The 14,254-nt window shown below is 46.8% G+C and overlaps 2 protein-coding genes and 1 long non-coding RNA gene across 5 annotated transcripts in view; 2 read left to right on the top strand and 1 right to left on the bottom strand.

The window, feature by feature from the left end:
* Positions 1 to 1,657: 1,657 nt before the first annotated feature.
* On the top strand, positions 1,658 to 4,629 carry LOC308574080. The gene is made up of 2 exons (XR_014002334.1): positions 1,658 to 1,769; positions 4,447 to 4,629. It is a non-coding gene; the product is annotated as an uncharacterized lncRNA (long non-coding RNA).
* A 1,741-nt stretch (positions 4,630 to 6,370) lies between these two features.
* PEX12 (peroxisomal biogenesis factor 12) lies at positions 6,371 to 10,053 on the bottom strand. Of its 2 annotated transcripts, none has more exons than XM_081171538.1 (4): positions 9,968 to 10,053; positions 9,292 to 9,457; positions 8,031 to 8,593; positions 6,371 to 6,873 (listed from the first exon to the last, which is right to left on the bottom strand). In XM_081171538.1, exons 2-4 carry the CDS (start codon positions 9,415 to 9,417, stop codon positions 6,474 to 6,476), a joined length of 1,089 nt encoding a protein of 362 aa, XP_081027664.1. In that variant the 5' UTR covers positions 9,418 to 9,457; positions 9,968 to 10,053; the 3' UTR covers positions 6,371 to 6,473. The 2 variants fall into 2 exon arrangements, with proteins under 2 accessions (XP_081027664.1, XP_081027665.1); XM_081171539.1 differs by having other exon boundaries at positions 9,292 to 9,425; positions 9,968 to 10,042.
* Positions 10,054 to 10,373: 320 nt separating this feature from the next.
* AP2B1 (adaptor related protein complex 2 subunit beta 1) overlaps positions 10,374 to 14,254 on the top strand; it is a 63,129-nt gene continuing 59,248 nt past the window's right edge. For both annotated transcript variants that reach the window (XM_081172937.1, XM_081172936.1), the window contains exon 1: positions 10,374 to 10,751. The gene's annotated coding sequence lies outside the window, so the exon portion shown is untranslated. The remainder of the gene's footprint in view (positions 10,752 to 14,254) is intronic.

The raw sequence follows: 14,254 nt of genomic DNA, 5'->3' as shown, positions 1-14,254 counted from the left end.
CATTTTGCCTGTTTTCCCCGCCCTTTTCCGGGAACCCCCAGCAACCCCTGTGTATTTAGGAAGGAAGTGTTGAACTTCATGGATACTTGGGACTCTTTGCAGAATCTGTGTTGTAGAAAAATATGGAGAGGGAATAGCTGTACAGTATTTGGCAGTTCATCTAAATTTGGCAAAGCGGTATATATTACTGTAACTTTTTTAAATTTACAAGTGGGAGAGGGGGAGAGGCATTAAGCTGTAAGGGCCCTCGCCTCTAGAAATTTTACTAGACATTGCCCGTATACAAGTATATATTTTCACTCAAAGAGAACAAGAGACTCCTGAGGGTGGGGGAAGAGAGAACAAAAAGCCAAGATTTCTTGGGATAATAACTGTTGTAGGCAGTACCAAATTTATGCAGCTTTTCTGTATGTGGTGTAATGTATCCAGTCATTATCACAATTCCCCTTATTAGCCACTTTTTTCACAAAATAACAACTCAAAGCAACTTGCAGTATAATGCAAAAATAAAAATCTTCATAGAGTGGAAATGAAATAAAAGCTAAAAACATTGATGCGCATGAAAAGCTGCATTAACAAATCCCACCCACTTAGAAGCCACAATGTCAACCAGGTTAAAAATTTGGCTCAAAAGTGTTTTGCTGCCTGGCACCTACATTTAGTCAGTGATGGCTCCAAGCATACCAGTTAAAAGACCCATTCTCATGTTGCTACCATCCAGATCTCACCCTTTGAGGATGAATGCAGGTTCTGGGTAGGTATATATGGGGAGAGGCAGTCCTTGAGGCATTGAGGACCTGAACTCAGCAGCAGTAGCCCTGTGAGGTCCTAATCCAACTCTATCCACCGCGCCATGTTGTTGTTTAGTTGTTTAGTCATGTCCGACTCTTCGTGACCCCATGGACCATAGCATGCCAGGCACTTCTGTCTTCCACTGCCTCCCGCAGTTTGGTCAAACTCATGCTGGTAGCTTCGAGAACACTGTCCAACCATCTCGTCCTCTGTCGTCCCCTTCTCCTTGTGCCCTCCATCTTTCCCAACATCAGGGTCTTTTCCAGGGAGTCTTCTCTTCTCATGAGGTGGCCAAAGTATTGGAGCCTCAGCTTCACGATCTGGCCTTCCAGTGAGCACTCAGGGCTGATTTCCTTAAGAATGGATAGGTTTGATCTTCTTGCAGTCCATGGGACTCTCAAGAGTCTCCTCCAACACCATAATTCAAAAGCATCAATTCTTTGGCGATCAGCCTTCTTTATGGTCCAGCTCTCACTTCCATACATCACTACTGGGAAAACTATAGCTTTAACTATATGGACCTTTGTTGGCAAGGTGATGTCTCTGCTTTTTAAGATGCTGTCCAGGCCATACCTGGTCTCTTACTTTCTTAAATCTTACCATCCCTGGCTGCTAGCCTTACTGGCTGGGGCGATTGGGATTAGGAGTCCATCAACATCTGGCGAGCCACATACGGCCCCCACCATTATGAATCATAGATCGAATGGGGGGGCTCTCATTTTGCAGAGTGTCTTTGTGCTGCGTTTGGCAGCCTTCGCATGGGAGCCCGAAGTGCGGCACGCGCGCCTATCCCGCTCGTTCCCTCCTTCCTCTACAGCTGTGGGCGTGGCCGGCAGGGATCCGAGCGGATGCTTTTGCCGCGAATGTCACCTGAGCTGTCGGGGAGCTGCCATTGGCTGAGAGGCGAGAGAAGGCTGAAGCCGCGGAAGCCACCTTTAGTTTGGGAGCAAGATGGCGGCGAGGAAACTGAGCGGGAAGTAAGTGTTGCTTTAAACGTGCGTTTAAACGGCTTAACTCGCACCCCAGAGTTCCACCCTTATTCCTGCATGTTGTTAACCGGTTGCATGGCAATCCTGTGCTTTTCCACCTAGAAGTAAGCCTCGTTTGGTTTAATGGTTGCTTTCTTCTTAGTAAGGGAGGCTAAAATTTGCCTGTGTGTGTCTCCTCGGAAGTAAGCCCCGTTGAGTGCACTAGGACCTACTCCCAGGCAAGGAAGTGTAGGATTTCAGCCTGTGAAAGCCCCACTAAATTCAGTCTCCCCATTTCATTGCAGCGGGTTGGACTGGATGGTTCTTAGAGATCCCTTCCAATTCTGCAATCTATATTTCAGTAGCGCAGTCAGAAAGTCCAACGGCTTATTTCGTTTCATTGGTCTGCTGCAGCTTGGTTTCAGATACTTTAGCAACTATCATTGCTTTAGAATGATAATTTTCATTACGCCTTTGGGACTGGTTGCATTTTTATTCCTACCTAATTTAAATCTGTGTATTTTTCACTGCAAAAGATGAGGCACTGATTGGGGTGTGTGTGCCACTGTGAGAATAGGATGCTAGACTAGAAGGGCTCCCTTTTAGCCTTATCAGCTCCCGGGCTCTTCTTTTGTCTGTCCATATGATTTAACCTTTCTGAGGGAAATCCAGCAAGTTATTGTTGTTTTTTAAATAACAAACCAACTCTCTTTGTTGCCTCAGTTACAGTATCTCATCGATGCATTTACAGTGTGAAGCACCCTGAGTCAGCCCTGTTTCAGAGCCAAGCTGAGGAACCCTGCAGATACTTCTTAAGTTATTAAGGCCCTGATTTAACTAGGAATGTAGAAAGCTGCTTCATTGTGAACCAGACCATCTCCACGGTGTGGCAGTTGCTCTCCAGGATTTTAAGCAGGGTTCTCTCCTGTCCAGATCTGGAGATGCTGGGGATTGAACCTGAAATCTCCTGCACACAAAGCAGATGCCCTGCCACTGAGCCACAGCCCCGGGGTTGCCTGTAAGATATGCCAGAGGCAATGATGAGTGAAGTATAGTCTGACCTGGTATTGCCACAACTTCTGGTTTGGCTCTGACCAGGACATGATAACGTAATCTTCTCTCTGAGCAGATTTTGGCTGTCTGCATGCAGGTGATCGCTCCTTGGTGGTGGTTGGGATCTTATCAATCTCTTAAGGTTAAGATGTGAAAGATACTAAAACAAACACCGGCCTTTATGAACAAATAACTCAAATCACTTACCATGAATTAATGTATTCAAGTAAACTGTGCTGGGCGTTAGGCAACAAAATTGCAATGAAATAATTAAACTATTATTATTACTATTATTTATTTTATTTTATTTTATTTATTTATTTATTTATTTTATTCATTTAACCCCATCAGTATTAACTTGGGGTTGTGATAAGAGTTCTGTTAAATTACTGCTGGAAACAGTAAACCAGGGCTTTGCAGAAGGTGGATTCCAATCCACCTTGGATGCCCCTTTGAATCAAGATGGAGGACTGAACCTTTAAAAACTACTTTTCACCACTGATTTCAAAGCTGCACTGATTTATTTTGGCTTCTAAGAATTCCTGAGCAATGTTGGATATGGGGCTGCTAACAAATAAATAATACGTGTTCAGGATTGCAGCTTTCCAAATGTGTAAACTGTTCAAAGTGGCTTTTGCAAATGCAAAAATCCCACTGCTCAATGTGGCTTTTGTAATGGAGGTTGCTGATATCAAAACAAAACACCTTAATGTTGTCTGGGAGTTAAGCCCAATTGAATTTAGTGGGCCTTACTCCAGAGTAGCTATACAATCTGGAGAATTAGCATGTAGTGATTGCAGTGTGGAACTGTGGGGGGGGGGGGGAGGGCAGAAAGTTTTGAATTAAAATGGCTAATGTCTTACGTGATCTTGTGTTTTCCCCCCCATGTCTAAGCAAAAATAAATAAATTATAATGGCAGTCCTAAACATGCATCTTTACTTCAAACTAGACCTGCTGCCTAGTAAGTGCATCTAGGGTTGCATGTCTGCTATAGCATTTTTGCAGGTTGTGTGAAAATTTCTCTTTTCCTGTGGTCAAAAGTATTTAAATGGAAATATTTCATTTGAAGGGGTGGGACATTTAGCAAAGCACACTGAATGTGAATTAAATGTTATAAGTTTTTTAAAAAATCAGAGGTTTCATTGGAAATTATTTTTATTGGAATTCTTAGTAAATAAGAAATTCTAAGTATATTTTATTGGAATTCTAAGAAAATATTTTAAGGAATCTAAATACTTTAAGAACCTGCAGTTGTGAATAGTGTTTTCAAGCTCAAGGAATCTGAAAAACCAGGATCATTTATACATTTTTGTATATAAAAAACCGAGTCTATGACCTAGGAGAGACCAGGGTTGAAATCCCTGCTCAGCCATGAAGCTCACTGGTGACAGCTAAACTTTTATTTGGGAATTGTCGTATCCAGCCTTTCCTGTAACCTGATACCCTCCAAATGATTTGGACAACAACTCCCATGAGCCGGAAGGGCAAGGCTGGGGTTGAGGAAGAGTCCAAAATGATGTGGTGGCTTGGGATGATGGGAATTGTGGTGTAAAACATTATTTGTCTTATATGTTTTTTGGATCGCATTCGCTTGAACGTTTTAACAGGGACCTCTGTTTCCATATCTTGCAGGTAATGGTCTTCTGTTCCTGTTGATGCATAGAAGAGGTGATGATGATGTGGGAGGTTCATACACCAAGTGCCATGCTCCTGAAGAGGAGCCCTTGGAGGAGAATCCCTCCTATCAGAGTCCTGCTCTGACCCCCGCCCTCCCTCACCAGATATTAAGAACATCTCCTGGAATTGGACACAAAAGCGTCGTTTGCCATAGTTTATGGTGGGGCTGACCAACAAGGTGCTGCCATGGTATTGCTGGGTTACTTGTCACACTAGCTGGGGCCGAGGGGAGCTGCAGTCAACAGTTGGCCATCCTAGGGCCCATTTGCTCTGTACATTTAAAGCAGTGTCATAGCCCTTTAAACAGCCATGCCTTCCTCCAAAGCACCCTGGGAGCTATGGCTTGCTAAGGCTGCAGAGAGTTGCTAGGAGACCCTGGTTCCCCTTACAAAGCTCCAGTTTCCTTGGGAGTTCCTTGGGAAGAGGCATTGATAAACCAGAAGTTGTAGCTACGTGAGGGGAATAGGCATCCCCTAAGACAGGCATGGCCAAACTTAGCCCTCCAGCTGTTTTTTGGCCTACAACTCCCATCATCCCTAGCTAACAGGCCCAGTGGTCAGGGATGATGGGAACTGTAGTCCCCAAACAGCTGGAGGGCCAAGTTTGGCCATGCCTGCCCTAAGAACTCTCCACACCCTTGCTCCAGCATCTAGAGGGACACAGGTTGTGCGTTCCTGTAGTGCTCACCAGAGCCAGGCCCTGACTTCTGAGAGTTCTCTAGTTGGGGCATCTCCAGCTCCTTGGCTAAAAGAACAGTTTCACCATGCAGCTCTCCACCAACTCTCATCTGTAGCACCTGTTCCATCAGGCTGCTGGGGACGGATGGGATTGAAGGGGCTTTACATCCAACTACTGAAAGCTCCCCTTCCCATTGGAAGCTTTCTGTTCCAGCTGATCATGGTGAGAAACCTGTGACTAAGACAAGTGTGCTTTCCCACCCTATTCCCTCCTAAACCCCTTTCCTTTTGTGTCACGTCTTTTATATTACATGTCAGCAGAGGGAACTGTCTTACCAGTAAACTCTGCTGGGAGCTCTTTTTTTTGGCTAAAGAGCAGAATATATATATATTTAACCTAAAACAATAAATAAATTGTTCTCTCTCATGACCAAATTGGATGTTGTGAATCTAACTTAGCAAGCACTTTTTAAAAAAATGTAAATAGCAGCTGGAGGAAACAAAGCAGCCTCAGGAACACAGCAGATGGTGGTAGGGAGGAAAGGGTTAATGCCCCGTAAACACTGCCCCTGGGAAGCTGTAAACAGATTTCCCTGAAATGCGAATACAGTGGTACCTTGGTAGTCAAAGGTAGTCAAACAATGCCGCAAACCTGGAAGTGAGTGTTCCAGTTTGCAAACTTTTTTTCAGAAGCTGAATGTTCAACGCAGCTTCTGATTGAGTGCAGGAAGCTCCTGCAGCCAATCAGAAGCCGCACCTTGGTTTCCGAACCATTTCGGGAGACGAATGGACTCCCTGAATGGATTAAATTCGAGAACTAAGGTAGCACTGTAGCAGTTTTGGATTAGATTTGTCAGGACTCTGGAAGGGACACATGCATTGATACCCATCACAGCCTAATTTGTTACAGGGGGAAATTAGCTGAGCAAAAGAGCCAGTAAGAAAGTTGAGGCATACCACTCTGTGCCCAGGGAGCCTTCTGGGTTCTCATATATGGGAGCCTGCAGTGGAGGTGTGCCTTCATGTACTGAAAGGAAGAAGGCAAAGCAGGCTTATCTCTCTAGTTCTCTCACTCAGCTAATCTTCCTCAGCTTCTAGGAGAAATAAGTTAAGTGAGATAACCAGAGAGGTCTCAAGGCCTGCTTTTCATACGGTAGCCAAGCTCACAGAGACCACCAATAAAACGTCACGGGATGCCTGCGTAGCAGATAAATTTCATGTGTGTACAAGAGAAACACATAAAACATAATCAAGTATCCCATCCAGCCACATGGTGCCTGAGACAGAGGGTTTGGGCCACCTCTGTCAGTTTTCAGGGGTGTACAGTTTGACAAGGTGCTGGAGTTCCGTGGCGTAGCCTGTGATAGGACACCGCTGGTGCTGCTTCACGTAGTTGTAGGCGCAGCGGTAGCAGAAGACGAAGCCGGAGGTGGAGAGGGCCGTGTCGTTGGCGCGGATTTTGCGGCACAGCGGGCAGACGGTCTTGAGCTTCGGCAAGAGCGGGGAGCCTGCCCTACAGTCCAGGTGGACGGGTGGCGGAGGGGTAGGCAGAGCTGTCAGGGACTTGATGGACTCCTGGTTCTCAGACGAGTACCACCATTCCAAGAACTGGAGAAAGAAGACGCCCACAGAGAGCCCGGTGGAGAGGGAGAAAGCCAGGCCGCCCAAGGCTTTCTTTGCGGCAGACTGTACCTGCCATTTCAAGCTATGAGACACAAGACAGATAAAAAAGAGCACTGAGTGAAGGCATCTTCTCTGCTGCCAGCTGACCACTGTAGTCAGTATCTTGGGGCTGGATTGATGTAATGCAGTCTTTGTGGGGGTGCCCTGAGGAGGCCTGGATCGGAGGCTCCGGCTGGTGCTCAATGCAGAGGCCAGACTGCTGATGAGGACATCTGGCCGAAAACATTTGACACTACTGCTGTCTACTGGCTGCCCATCTGCTACTATGCCAGTCTCAAGGTTCTTCTCTTAATTTGCAGAGCCCTGAACCACTCAGGGATTGCCTGAACCCTTATATTCCAGCTCGATCACTGAGCTCATCTGCAGGACCAGAGTGGGTTCCTTGAGTTAGAATCGTCAAATTGTAGAGTTGGAAGGGACCCTAAGGATCATCTGGTCCAACCCCCTGCAATGCAGAAATATGCAGCTGTTCCATATAGGGATCGATCCTGCAAGCTTGGCATTATCAGCACCACGCTCTAACCAACTGAGCTAACCGGGTTGGTGAGGCTCATTTGACAACAGGGAGAAACCGAGTCTTTAGTGTCACCTGCCCAAAACTGGGGAATCTTCTACCAATGGAGATTCAGCACACACCTTCTGTGCCAGCTTTTAAACTGCCTGCTGAAAACTTTTTTATTCTCATATATAGGCAACCAAGGATAGAACAGTTACCTGATTTCCGATTTCAGCTTTTAAAATTTGGAATTTATCGTACTGTTTTATGCACAATTAGTCTTATGATCTTAGAATCGTAGCGTTGGAACGGACAACAAGGGTCAGCTACTCCAACCTCCTGCAATGCAGGAATCTTTTGCCCAACTGTTGTAGATTGCTCCAATATTTTGGTGTGAGGCTCTGGCAGGGATCTAAAGCCCTCCCACTTTCTTTCCCAAGCTGGAGAAACACTAGGCTTTGGGAAAGAGGTGGGATCTTGCCAGAGCCATCACACCTCCTTCCCAAAACCCAGCACCTTGTTTACCTGGCTTTGGGAAGGCAGCACAAGGGTTGCAAGTGTCAAATGTTGCTGAGGGCTGCCAAAATAGGCTGCATGCGTGCTGCACTGCCCTGGTCCAGACAGATGGTTTGGCTGTCCTTATGTCCCTTTCAGAGCTTGCCCGTTCCCCCATTTCAGCTCACCTTCCTGCTGGTTGTGGGCTCCCGCTCACAGCCGCTGCCGCCTTCTCTAAGGCTCGCACATCTTCCGCCGTGAGCCTGACCAGCTGGACGCCAGCCAGCATCAGCATGGGCGAGTGGTGCCGGGACTTCCCCAGGACGTAGCAGAGTTGCTGGACCAAGAACCAGCCCTCCCAAGCCAAGTTCACAAAGGGGTAAGCGGCCAGGAAGGCCCTGTAGAACCGCTTCCAGGCCGACGATGGCGGGTGGATAGAGTAATCGTCCTCCTCCCGGAGACGGGAAACCAGCGCCTCCAGTTTGGTCCTCAGGTAGGGAACGAGGACCAGCAGGCAGAGGGATTTCCAGTGAGGCCTACGTGGCAACCCAGCAGTGACTGAGCGCCTCTGCCTGGGCTTGCTGCCCCCGTAACTCATCACCACTCTCTTCAAGCTGTAGAAGTTCTCAGCGAAAGAGGCGCTGCACCTTGAGAGGAAGTGATGCTGGAGGTGCAGATCCAGGAGGGCATAGATTTCGTCAAACCAGCGCCACAGGAAGCTGTAACGGCCAGGGTTGGATTCAGCCAGCACCTGGCGCAAGAGAAAGCAAGGCCTAAGTAAGGGGCAGGAAGTCTCCCCCCTCCCCACCCCTGATAAGAGCTGCATTTTCTCAGGGGTAATTCTCAGCCCCAGCCAGCATGGCAGGCACACTTTTGGGGAAGGTTGCTGTAGACAATCCTGAGCTAGATGGAACAATGGTATAACAATTAAGAGCCCTTCTGGACCAGGTCGAAGGGCCATCGAGTCCAGTAGCCTCCCAGTGGCCAAACAGATGCCCCTTTGCAAAAGCATGCAAGGTAAAACACAGCTTCCTAGCTTCTCCTGAGCTTCAGGGCTGTTTACTGAGCTATTTCACTTAACAAAATTTTTATATAGTGTTTGATTGAAGCTGTTTATAAAAATATAAAGCATTAGAATTACTGACAAGCAGGTATATAAAAATATCCAATGGATGACTGAAATCAGCAGTAGCTATAGGTCGAATCCAGACATATAAAAAATGTGAAAATGCTTTTTAAAAAAAAAGTTTTGAAAAATATATTGGCTTTGCCATAGCTCGCCATCGCCATCTAGTGTCACATTTGTGTAATGTACTTTACAATACACTTAAAACGTTTTATTTGCAGCCATCTTGGGCTGGTCCCACAGGCACAGAGAAGTAGCAGTAGGCCATCCTGCTAAATATCAATCAGCAGGGTGGAATGCCGCCCACACGGAATTTTTGTTACCTTGGCCACATGTTGCAGTGCAGGCCTCACAGCTGACATCAAGCTGTCTTGGGCAACGACTTCAAAGATGGATGGCCTGTCCTCATAGATGGAGGCCGCAGTGAGGTGAGCCCCATGCTCTGCCATGGCGTCTTCTGGAATGGAAAATCTGGATTGCTAGTGAAATCTTACAGAAAGAACAAAAATGGTTACCGCAGGCTGCTGTTAATAGGGTGTACAAAGCTTCTGGATTCAGAGGGGCCTTAGGGGCATTCACCTTTTGGTGTACAATCTGCTGCCCTACTGCTTCGGACTCGAAGCTTCACAAGCTTCTAGCCTTCGGAAAAGTTGAAGGCTGGGAAATTACAGCACCTGCACTCGGGAGGATGGAGGGTGGCGTGAGGACAGTCTCAAGTTCAAGCTCCACTGGCATCTCCAGATAGGATGGGGGGGGAGACCCTGGAGAGCTGTTGCTGCCAGTCAGTGTGGGTAATACTGAGCTCTGCAGAGCTCTGCATGAGGCTGCTTTCTGTGTCTGTGCCCCCATCACCAGCCACCCCTCGGGAGAAGGAAAAGCAAAGTGGCTGGGGCCCCAGATGGGCGGGGTATACGGTACATGATATTATTAAAGGAAGGAACAGGGGTGGGCTGGGGTCTCCCTTTCCTCCCCTTCCCCGCGCTTCCCTCTTAGCACAACCTCAGCTCCTCCAGCACTCCATGGGTCTCCTTGTCTCCTGGTCCAAATGTGAGACCGGAAGTAGCTCAGGGGAAGCCTATTGTTCTAGCCTTCTTCCTCATCTCTATGGTAAGGTAGAGTTAGGATGAAGCTAAGGCATAAGGCATCTTATTTTGTTGCATGTTAATCTATTGTATAAATAATGTATAATATAGCAAGCAATATAAATATATTATATAATAATGATTTTTTTTACTAAATATAAAAAATGCGTATTGACACACACGCACAGATATATGCAATAATGAAGATTTTATTCATATATAAAATTGAACATTTTCCGGGAAGTAGTAGTATGATAAGGGGGTGGAACTTCCTGCAATGGCCGGAAACCCGCTATTGCCGGTGGGGGAATGTAAAGCGTCTCCTCTCTAGCCTTCGTCATCTCCGTGGTTCAAAAAACCCCGTATTTATATCTTCTGTGAGGGTATAATGAGTGGCCTTTAAAAACAAAAAACCAGAAACGCACAAGTGCGGTGTCAGGTATGTACCTGGGCCACTCACTGCTTTCTACATCTATGTCCCTCCGGCCGGAAGTGAGCGTGGGCCGACCTAGGCCCCTCAAGTTCTGTGGCCACGCGACGCTCTAGGCGAGAAGGCGTGGCGCGGACGGTTGGTTGGTCCTCCGAGACATCCCGGTTTCCGGCCGCCTCCCCAGCCGAGCTGCTTGTGGCTCTCCGCGGCCGTTGCTGCCCCCCCTCCCGCCAGCCAAAGAGGCTCTCGAGGACCCGCCAGCCCCTTGCAGGTGAGTCGTGGGGGAGGGGCCCTTCGGGGTGGCCCCGCCCCTTGGGGGGAATTGGTGGGGGGGTGTCTCGTAACGGGGAGGGGGGCAACGGATACCTCTGTTTTGGGCTGGGCGAGAGGAAATAGGGGAGGGGCACATCCCTTCTCCTTTCCGAAAAAAGGGGGCAGCTGAGGGGGGAGGGCAGGAACTGGGGCTCCCTCCAAGGAGGGGCTTGAGATGGGGCGGGGGAGGGACATGCCTTTCAGGAGGGCTGGGGGGATGCGTGCCCCTCCCCCAGACTAGAAGGATTCTTTATTTTCTCCCTACCCCAAGGTTGTGCTAGGGGGAACCTGGACTTGGCAGTAATATTATTGCCATTATTGCTTTTACCATTATTATTATTATTGAGCAAGGTGAAGGGCCTTGGCAGTGTTATTAATATTAATAATAACAATGTGATTTGTTTAATCATCTGTTAATCTGAGTCTTTATTTAGATTATTTGTACCCAGCCCAAAAGGCGCCCAGAGTGGCTTACCTACAGTTTGTATGTTGTGTGCAATATTGCAAGGGTAGAGTTGTCCCTGCAGTGGGGCAGCAGGCGACAGAGATCGTGGAGCACCCCAGAGAATGAAGAAAGGCATTCAGAGTTGGTTGTGGGGGGAGGCTGGAGAAAATGAGGCATGGGCTTCTTTGGAGTGAAGGAATGGGAGGACCTGGGGTTTGGGGGGGGGACTCCAGTGGGGTTTCTACAGTGGGGGTTGCATGAAAATTCCCCCTTTTTCACTGGTGCAGGTGGAGAGAGGGAAAGTGGGAACTGGCCCTGGTCTTATGAATGGAGGCGGGGCTGGGCCAGGTCAGAGACAGTCTTCTGGGGGTGTAGAGTGTTTTGCAGGTTTGGTATAAATGGACTGAACATAAAATGGAATATTGGAGAGGGTTGAAATTGGTCGAGATGCTGGCATGGGATGGAGGCAGATTCTGTCCTTTTTTATCTCCCCTCCCAAACCTGCCTCTTCCTCTCCTCACTCTGCTCCCTTTTTAGGGTTTGGAAACTGGGGTGGGGTAGTGCCCCCTCAATGCAAAGTCCAGTTGAAACCTTACCTCTTCCTTGTTGGGTCTCTCATCCCAAATCTTTGTAACTGGATTCAGATTTCCAGGTTGGAAGGGGCGCTCAGAGTATGAGAGAAAGAGAGAGCATACCAGATCCCCCTTGTATCATTTAATTTGAGCAGGTCCCTAACTAAACCAAAGAGGAAAGGCTTAGAGAAGACTCAGATGTTTTTTGGAGGAGAGCTTCTACGCCCCCCCCCCCAGTTTAGCTAGAAGGGCTGGAGAAGCTCAATTTTTGGAGTGGTGACCTGGATTTTTAACCTGGGCCAGAAATAAGACTTCTTGCCCTGGAAATTCCTCCTTTTTTGATTCTGGAAATACAGGGTGCGTCTTTTAAAAGAGTCCCCGTGGAACATGTGTAATCTGTATCCACAGGACCTCTTTTAAAGGACTCCCTCTGTATATGCAGAGGGAAATGCACTTTGCAGTTTCTCAGAGGGCAGTCTGTCCCTTTATACATGCTAGGACTAGGATCTGATGAGGCCTTGGGAAGTCTATTCTGCATCCTTTATATCAACATTTCTGAATCTTACACAAATAAAGATTTGTTCCATTACAACATGAATTTGTATCCAGGACTCCTTGGACCCCCCTTAAATTTGAATGCATCAGTGGCAAAATTCTGCATCAGTGTCAGATTGCAATTTTGACCCCTGGCCTTGTATCGTACCTAGAGAAATAGATCAGATTTCTTCATGCTGTTATCAGAATCTTAATTTCTGGCCTTTTCTGTGCCAGGTTCACTCACCCTGTTCATTCACTCAGGCATTTTAATTCTGCTTTAAATCCAGGTTCCTTTAAGTCTTGTAATTTTTATTAGTATTTACCTCCGTCTATTGTTTTTTGAATATTGGCATCATGGTATATATTGTACTTTTTAGCACTAAATAGTATATATTTTATATTATATATATATATATATATATATATATATATATATGTTTTGGTGTCTTCGGGTGTCTTCCCGTGTAAGAGTTGGGGTGTCTAGGCGACGTTTCGACGAGGTCTCACTCGTCATCTTCAAGTTTCTCGTAGGTTCTTGTCAGCTGGAAGGTTTCCTCCCCGTAGAGGTGAGATATTTGCTTTCGTAGATTTTCACGGGTACAGGGATGCAGGTTTTGGTGTCTTCGGGTGTCTTCCCGTGTAAGAGTTGGGGTGTCTAGGCGACGTTTCGACGAGGTCTCACTCGTCATCTTCAATTTCTAGTTTCTCGTAGGTTCTTGTCAGCTGGAAGGTTTCCTCCCCGTAGAGGTGAGATATTTGCTTTCGTAGATTTTCACGGGTACAGGGATGCAGGTTTTGGTGTCTTCGGGTGTCTTCCCGTGTAAGAGTTGGGGTGTCTAGGCGACGTTTCGACGAGGTCGTCACTCGTCAAGATGACGAGTGAGACCTCGTCGAAACGTCGCCTAGACACCCCAACTCTTACACGGGAAGACACCCGAAGACACCAAAACCTGCATCCCTGTACCCGTGAAAATCTACGAAAGCAAATATATATATATATATATATATATATATATGTTAGCACTAAATAGTATATATTTAGTACTTTTTAGTTTGTTTCTTTGTAAGCAGCCCAGGTAATATTTATATAAATTCAACTTATATAAATACAATGAACAAAAATAAATTTCCAGTAAAGGATCTGTATCTACCTGCCCTCCTCACAGTTCCCAGGAATTTGGTTTGGCATGGTAGGTCATTAGATGCTTCCCACCTGCCAAAATCACCTTTTGGTCTATTAATCTTGGTTCCTAGAAAAATACACTGGTACCGGTGAGGCACCCCTCCTGCTTAGACTGCTGTGGGAAGGCTAGATGACTCTATGAGAGGTTTTTCATCTGCCCCTGGTTTTAAAAACTTGCTCAGGCATCCCTCCCTACTAATTTTACCCAGGGATGGGAAAACATCTGCAATCTCAAAGTGCCAGCATCCTGTATTATTGTTGTCAGTTAGATTTCTATCTAATTTCTATCTATCTAAATTTCCCAACCCTTTCTCCCAAAGGAGTCCAGAGCGGCAGACAGCAAAACAATGCCATTGAAATAAAATCCCATTTCAAAATGCTAATAACCCCTAAACGCATTTTAAGAAATAATCACATAGCTTCACTTTGAATAATTTCAGGTTGCCTGGAACAGTATATTTTGGCCATCAAAGGCCTGGGTTCACAGGAGTGTTTTAAGATCCACCATGAATGTTAATAGCGAGGGAAACAAGTGCACCTTGCTAGAGAGGGCATTCCGCAGCTGGGGAAGCCACCACTGAAAAGGCCCTGTCATAGGTCAGCACCAGCCGGGCTGTGCCCTCACCATCACCCACTGGCCTCCCCTACTGATCAGAAATATAAAATAGTTCTACAAATAAATGAATTCTGTGAATACTTCTAGGGATACAGGATGGCCTCATCCA

The sequence above is a fragment of the Podarcis bocagei genome (assembly GCF_964188305.1).
Source record: "Podarcis bocagei genome assembly, chromosome: 15".
Classification (NCBI taxonomy): domain Eukaryota; kingdom Metazoa; phylum Chordata; class Lepidosauria; order Squamata; family Lacertidae; genus Podarcis; species Podarcis bocagei.
Note: the sequence above shows the minus strand (reverse complement) of the source record. Positions and strands in the feature narration are given on the sequence as shown.